The sequence below is a fragment of the Clarias gariepinus genome, chromosome 5, assembly GCF_024256425.1.
Source record: "Clarias gariepinus isolate MV-2021 ecotype Netherlands chromosome 5, CGAR_prim_01v2, whole genome shotgun sequence".
Taxonomy (NCBI): Eukaryota; Metazoa; Chordata; class Actinopteri; order Siluriformes; family Clariidae; genus Clarias; species Clarias gariepinus.
The window spans coordinates 38,557,295-38,565,167 of NC_071104.1; the positions used below are offsets into that span (position 1 = coordinate 38,557,295).

A 7,873-nucleotide genomic window follows, 5' to 3' on the forward strand; every position below is an offset into this window, starting at 1 on the left:
TCCTTCCTCATTTTGTCTTCCCCTCTTTTTGCCTCCGTTTTCCCCTATCTGTCTCCCTCTGTCTCTCTTCGCTCCCTCTTTCTGTCTATCTTATATCTTTTTGTCTCTCTTATCTCCTTCTGTCTCCGCTCCTTGTCTCACTCTTTCTTGTCCTCCTTATCTGTCTCTTTGTGTCCTCCCTCCCTCTCTCTCTCTCTCTCTCTCAGAGCTCACTATGGAACAGAACCAGAGGTCATTGACCTTTTCCCCACAGCACTTCCGCATTACCAAACATTGACGATGACGTCACTCCCGCGGCTCCCATACAGACTGTACTAATCTGTAGCAGATTGTGGGAGATTCACACACACACACACACACAGTAAAGTGAGATTAACACGTATTCATTTCTAATAAACACATTTAATTATTCTAACAACTACACACATCACTTTATTAACAGAACACACACACACACACACACACTTCTTAAATATATTACAGTCTCCTGCACACACACACACACACACACTCCTCTGTGATAACGAGGTGGTTTATTCCTGAGTGTATCACTCATTCGTCATCACGGTGTGTGTGTGTGTGTGTGTGTGTGTGGTCGGTCGGTTGGTCGATTTTAGCTCTAGTTTTTACTTTTTAACTTCTCGGAGCGTTTATTTATTTATTTATTTATTTATTTATTTTATCCACATTTTAATCCGATCTTTCCTCCGACCCCCCCCTCCCCCCCTCCCGTCATGTCCACCCCCGCCCGCCGGAGACTCATGAGGGACTTCAAAAGGTGAGAGTTCAGTGTTTTATAAAGAAAACGCCGGTTTAGGTTTCGGTTTTAATAAAACATACCTGTATTCGGGGGAAACTCCCGCCTTGTCTACGGTGATTGGTTAGTCACGAACAGGCACAGCCAATCAGAAGCTCTGATAGGAAATTCTAGCCAATCCTGGTGCAGGAGGCGGGGATTGACGGAATAGAGCTGGGATTGGGGATATTTACCCCCAAAACTAGCTTGTCTATTCAGAACAGTGAATTATAATGTCGTGTTTAGTGTTATTTTTATAAAATATATAATTTTACAGTTTAAACTTGATAGTTAGAATTAATGTATCTATATTAAAACTTAATTAATGTTTAATTAGTGTCTCTCACACACACACACACTGAGGCAACACAAGTGGAAATTAGACTTAGTCTAAACACAAGACTTAAATAAAATCCTCTTGTTAAACCCATTGATGTGTCTGTTTTAGATATTTTGGTATTGATTATTCATTAAATTACACTTTTAAAGCTGTGTGTGTGTGTGTGTGTGTTTAGACTCCAGGAGGATCCTCCAGCCGGTGTGAGTGGAGCCCCATCAGAGAACAACATCATGATGTGGAACGCCGTCATATTCGGGTACGAGAGGGTGTGTCGAAGGCCGTTCAAGTCAAACCGGGACTTTAGGCGGAAAAGCTACAAATCCCGGTTTGACTTGAACGGCCTTCATATATCAAATTTGAATAAAATGTGTTTGTATTTGCTTTTTTTTCTGTCAGGTATAAATAAAACACATGATCACACACACACACACACACTGCGTACTGACACACAGTCACACTGGAGATGTCACATATCACGCAAGTTTATTCTCTCTGTATTTAATTTAAAGTGTCACTTTTGTTGTGTGTGTGTGTGTGTGTGTTACAGTCCCGAGGGAACGCCGTTTGAAGATGGTAAGTGTCTTATACGTTCTGATTTGTACAGTATTATTTAGAACCGAGTTTATAAACTAAATTTGTTGTAATGTGTGTGTGTGTGTGTGTGTGTGTGTGTGTGTAGGAACGTTTAAACTGACGGTGGAGTTCACAGAGGAATACCCCAACAAACCTCCAACCGTCAGATTCGTCTCCAAGATGTTCCACCCCAACGGTGAGTTACAGCACGCACACACACACACACACACACACACAGTCTCTCCTTATCTATCTCCCTTTCTGTCTTTTTCATTTTTTCTGTGTTTTTCTCTTCCTCTCTGTCCATCTTTCTCGTTCTCTAATCTCCCTGTCCCTCTGTCTTAATGTCTCTGCCTGTCTCTGTCTTTCTCTCTGACCCTTCATATCTGTCCCAATCTGCGTGTGTGCGCGTTTTTAAGATGTAAAGTTTGCTGTCTTTGTTGCATGATGACTTTGGACAGAAGCTCTGATACAGACTCAGGAATTAACTCCCCCCTCCCCTCCCCCCTCCCCCCCTCCGAACAGTGTATGCAGACGGGAGTATTTGTCTGGACATCCTCCAGAATCGTTGGAGCCCGACGTATGACGTGTCGTCCATCCTCACCTCCATCCAGGTGTGTGTTTACCTGCTTACTCACTCCTTCATACGTGACACACACATGAATAATACACACACACACACTCACTGGATTTGTACTTGGTGTGTGTGTAAACGGCACGACCGTCTTCCTCCACAGTCTCTCCTGGACGAGCCAAACCCGAACAGTCCAGCCAACAGCCAGGCGGCGCAGCTGTACCAGGAGAACAAGCGCGAGTACGAGAAGCGGGTGTCGGCCATCGTCGAGCAGAGCTGGAGGGGCAGCTGACCTCACACACTTCTGGATTTAAAAAAAAAAACTAATTTTATGCACTTTACTTAACATACAGGATGGTGGTTCTGTTTCTGCTGCACGATCCAGTGAGAAAAACACACACACACACGAGTCCCTGAATATACACTCTTGAGCTCAAAATATAGTGAAAATATACATGTTGGTATTTCAGAGAGATGTCTAATTATATAGAAATATATTTACACACTATGGTTTTCATTTTCCTATTCTTTGGTATTTTGTGCATAAATAATGTGTGTGTGTGAGAGAGAGAGAAAGAGCTTGTATATAAGACACATGATGGATTATATATGTACAGATTTTGCACTGGTTGTAATTTTTTTCCAGCACGTGTAAATAACCGAAATAAACAGTTATGCTGAGAACCCAAGATGTGCCCTGGGTTTGCTTTGCTGTGTGTGTGTGTGGTTTTAGAAAATCTAACACACGAGATTCAGAGCACAGTTATAACAATTAAGGAACGACGGAAAAAGTTTTTCCTTTCCACTTCACGCCGTATAAAACCACGAGCATCTCAGATCAGACGGCACGAGACTGACTGAGGGAGAAACACACTCGCTGTTCACGTAGAGACACTGATGTACGAATAATACTGTACAGATACACAGAGGTCAGAGGAGAACGGCAGTAAGGTAAATAACAGCTCGTTACGACTGCATCAGCTCGCATGTCTGAACACACAAACACTCTTGTAAACTTTTAATGTAATTTACAATAAAAGCCTTTGCCACTTATGAAATGCGTGTAATTATACTTCAGTACACCAGAGTAACATCTGACACAAAGATCTAAAAACACTGAAGCAGCAGACTTTATGAAAGTTAATATTTGTGTCATTCTCAAAACGTTTGGGCATGTGATTTTACACACACACACACACAGTTTAAAGTTTCAAAATTGTACTTAAATTACGAAAGAATTAAAAAACAAAAACAACACATGATGCATATAATTCAGATTTTATTGAAACTGTGGCACTGAATAAGACAAAGAGAAATACAATAAAAAATATTGATAAACTGTAATATCGTGTGAATATTAAGAGTTCTGAGAGTCATGCAGCTTAAAGAAGAACTCCAGTCTCCTGTGTGTGTGTGTGTTTGTGTGTTTATCTAGCACAAGAATTTCTACGTTTTACTTTAATGAGAATTTTTAAAACAATAATAAGCAGTTAAAAAAAAGAAAAATGTAACAAGCTTATTATGCTCCAATGCCTTTATCATGAAGATGATAAAGAAAAAAATGCAAAAACATCTTAAACATCAAACAACTATTTATTTTAATTTCATTTGATTTTATTTTTCATAGCGTTTTACCAATGACCATTGTCGCAAATCAGCTTAACAGAACCAAATTAATGGAAAGTTATGGAAATGTGTATGAAATGTGTAAGAAAATGTGCGAATCAGAGCACTATTTTTGTATTTGTTTTTACTATAGTTTCCAAACATACTGGAACTAAAACCGGTGCTCGTTTATCTTGGAAAGGAAACGTAGGAACTTTTGTCTTTTGAAATAAACACACAGACACGTGACAGATATATTGTACAGAGTTACAGAATTAAATTAATGATAATAATTAAGCTGGCGTTTTTATTTAATGCTCCTTTGTTTTCTTCTCCAAAGTGTAAAATGAATTGTCTTTATTATTTAAGGCACTGTGTGTGTGTGTGTGTGTGTGTGTGTAAGAGAGAGGGAGACTATCTACTATAGGTTCTCTCCTTTTTAGCCCGCTCGAGGGTTTTGTCCATAGTCTTCTCGTTGTCCCCTCTGCACTTGGGGCAGTACCACTTCCCCTTGGGTTTGTGGTGCAGGTCGACGCAGGAGAAGTGGAACCACTCGATGGTACACTTGTCGTTATCGCAACAGATCATCTCTCCGTAGGAGACCTGCTCGCACAGGCAGTACGTGGGCTCGTTCGGGTCGATGGGAAGGTCGGTCGGGGAGGCTTCTCTCTCCTGTTTTGATTTTGACCTCTTCTTCTTTTTCGTCGTTGACGACGTCCTGGGCTTCTTCTCTTTCGGCGTGACGACGGCACTTACAGTCTCGTCGTCGTGCTCCAGACCGTAATTCGAGTTGTCCCGGTTTTCCGAGCCGCTCTTTTGCCTACGCGCCCGTTTCCCGCTCACCTTATCGCCCGACCCTGGTGTCTCCTCTCGCTTTCTGTCTGACCCGCCTTTCCCTAAAGACATCAATGGCGTGGGAAGTGGCGTCACATTTACCGCCATCACCGCAGGCGAAGCAGTGCTCCCAACAGATACGGTGCTCTCCGGAGAACTCTGACGTGCCTGGAAAAGCTCCACTTGCCACTCGAACTGACGGGTGCGATTCTCCACCAGCTCCACCATCTGACCCGCAATCTGGAGCTTCTCGTCTCCCAGCTCTTGGGTTAGAGCCAGGGAGCGCTGGATGTGCTGAAGGAGACGCCGCCTCTGGACAGGATCCGATTCCAGCCTGTGCTTCTCGTAAACATCGTTCAGCTCCCTCAGGACCTCTGAAAACGGGCGAGGTGACAAGTTAGGTTCCTGAATTAAATCTTTATTATGCACATTTGCTTTCTGAGATGTTTATAAAAATGTTTTATCTTGTTACATTTTAAAATCCTCGATGTCTGTCACCAAGCTCCAGATTTACATTCCTCATTCCCATAACCACGCCTACGTCATGAATAATTAATAACATTCTCTAATTTACATATTATACCATTAATTATTAAATGAATACGCTTAAATTATAAGATTAGCTATTTAAAAATTAGTCTTCCACTTTTTACCCACTCATAATTTTATTTTTTGTTTATACAGAAATTTTGAAAACAAAAATGCTAATTAGCATGTTAATCATTCTGTTTATCATTAATAACAGAGATTAGTATATTTTAGAGCTGCGAGTGCCGATTAGTCTGCTGCCATGGTGACAAAAAGAAATGAATGCGAGCGCACTCAAGCTCGATATATAGCTTGATTTGGAATGTTAGCCTGGTGTGCTAGCTTAGCATAGTTTACACGCTAACATCTTAGGAACCAAAATGTTTTTTTAAGTTAAATATAATACTTCAAAAGTCTTTCAGGTTTGTTTTTGTCTCATGCCTTAACCTGTTTAGACAGAAATTATACATTTTAAAAAACAAAACGTCTAGAACAAATTATTTATATAATCCTTCTTTAAACAGCTTGTTTACATAATAATAAACCTTAACACTTATACTCACTAAAAACTTGAATAAACTTTTTAAATAACTATACAAAATAAATATTTTTACTAGTACTAAATACTGTTGTTTTAATAAACAATATTACCCTTTTATTAAAAACATATACTTTTGCTTTATCTTTGTATATTTTGTTAATTTTATAGTTATTACTTATTAACATTTGTTAATTTCATACCACAAACATTCAATGCTATAACAGTAATGCATGACATTTAGCTAATTATGCTAGCTATGTTTTGTAAAATTAGTACTACTTTAACGATATGAAATTAACACAAGTTATTAATATTTAATAAATATAGCACAATACAACGTAACAAATATAAAGCAAAACTATATATACTTTTATATTTATAAAAAACACGATTCAGTTTTTTAGTTAGTAAAACCACAAATATATTCAACAAAAACATCGTTAGTTAGAATATTACAGTAATGTGAACATCTAGTTAATATATATATATATATATATATATATATATATATATATATATATGTACTGTTTATTTTAACAAGTTTTGCTAATACTAAAGCTAATCCGCGTTAGCATGCTAATCATGGCTAATAACACGGCGTATTTTAGCGCTGCGCGTGCCGAGTCGAACTTCCTGCTGCCATGGCGACGAGCAGAAGTGCTAGCTACAGTAGATATACAACAAGATTTAGCACGTTAGCTTAGTTTGCTAGCTGAATCTACTAGGTTACGCGCTAAAAAAAAATGTACAAACTAAAATGTTATTAAAAAATATATATATAAAAGGGCGAATTCAATTTGATATTTACTTTAAGAAACTGACGTTAGCAATGAAAACTCGACTAGCTTAGCATGCTAGCTGTGAGTAGCTGTGCATGCTAATCAGGCTAACAACCTGAGTGTAAAATAAAGTGTCATGCTTTAAGAATACAAATAACTTACAAGTAATGGTAAAATAAGGTAACTCGCCACAACTGCTAACACTATTGTATAGTTAAGAAGAATGATCGTTAATTATTACAACAACAACAACAACAACAACAACAATAATAATAGAGATAACAACAACAACAAGGAGGAGGAGCAGCACCATTTTAGTTGCAATTTAGCGTAATTAGGACTAAAGAAAAACATAATGAAATTATTTAACAGGTGTAGAAAAACTTTATTAATCCCCCAGCATGGAGGAAATTATCCCAGATGTCATGTTAGTTTAGTTCAGGGTGTTGGTGTAAAACCCGAACACGTGGTTAGAATTAAAGCCCTACAGGTAATAAACCCACCCTGATATTTAGCATCCAGTTCCCTCATTAGAGAAACACATCTCTGTAGATCCAGAGGCAGAGACTCCACCAGGTCCAGATATTCATCCACGTATTTCGAGAGCACATGCACAGACTCCCCGTTAGCAGCAGGGTTCAGCATGCTGATCTCTCTTTTATTCTATTCCTCCTGTTTCATGCATGTACTTTCTCGTTCCAGGATGTCCTCTAAGGCTGATGTGTTGCTCCGAGTCTAGGATTTTGTCCAAAAGAAAGTTTCTCGTCCTCTTGTGTGGTTCCTCCTCCTTGTTTTCAAGCTGCTGGAAGGAAGGAAGGAAGAGTCGAATCATTTATCAACCGAATCTTTTAAACGACTCTTTTTAAGTGAGTCGATTCCCATTCTGATACTTGGTGAAAGTTGAATCAGAATGGGAATCGACTCACTTAAAAAGAGTCGTTTAAAAGATTCGGTTGATAGACCAGGCTTTATTAGTCACATATTGTTCTTTAAGGTCTAAGAACAATTTCACTTAGACCTAAGCCTTGTTCCTTGGTTCTTTGTTATATTTCTGCAGTCTCTTTTCCTGTATTAAATCCTCCATGTGCTTTTTAGTTTGTCATCTTATGTAGGTTCTGAGGTCGTTTTCATTAGTTGCTTAGAATTTTGTTTTCCCTGAAGAATATGTGCTGCACAGTGTTTTTCTTTTATTCTTTGCATCTCACTGTAACGAGCATTGTTGATTGGTGAACCTTTTTCCTTATAGTGTTCCAATACTTCTGGCCCCCGAGAATCCCAGGAAACTGTAAGCGTTGATGAGTTT

The 7,873-nt window shown here is 38.9% G+C and overlaps 2 protein-coding genes across 2 annotated transcripts; one reads left to right on the forward strand and one right to left on the reverse strand.

Annotated features, from left to right (window-relative positions):
- Positions 1-659: 659 nt before the first annotated feature.
- Positions 660-2,972, forward strand: LOC128524241 (ubiquitin-conjugating enzyme E2 A-like). The gene is made up of 6 exons (XM_053496706.1): positions 660-778; positions 1,312-1,392; positions 1,684-1,709; positions 1,816-1,905; positions 2,235-2,323; positions 2,447-2,972. The coding sequence occupies exons 1-6, from the start codon at positions 735-737 to the stop codon at positions 2,573-2,575; spliced, it is 459 nt and encodes a 152-aa protein (XP_053352681.1). The 5' UTR covers positions 660-734; the 3' UTR covers positions 2,576-2,972.
- A 577-nt stretch (positions 2,973-3,549) lies between these two features.
- Positions 3,550-7,402, reverse strand: LOC128523735 (inhibitor of growth protein 1-like). Its single transcript, XM_053495844.1, has 2 exons — positions 7,074-7,402; positions 3,550-5,096 (listed from the first exon to the last, which is right to left on the reverse strand). Exons 1-2 carry the CDS (start codon positions 7,213-7,215, stop codon positions 4,303-4,305), a joined length of 936 nt encoding a protein of 311 aa, XP_053351819.1. The 5' UTR covers positions 7,216-7,402; the 3' UTR covers positions 3,550-4,302.
- Between the last annotated feature and the right edge of the window lie 471 nt (positions 7,403-7,873).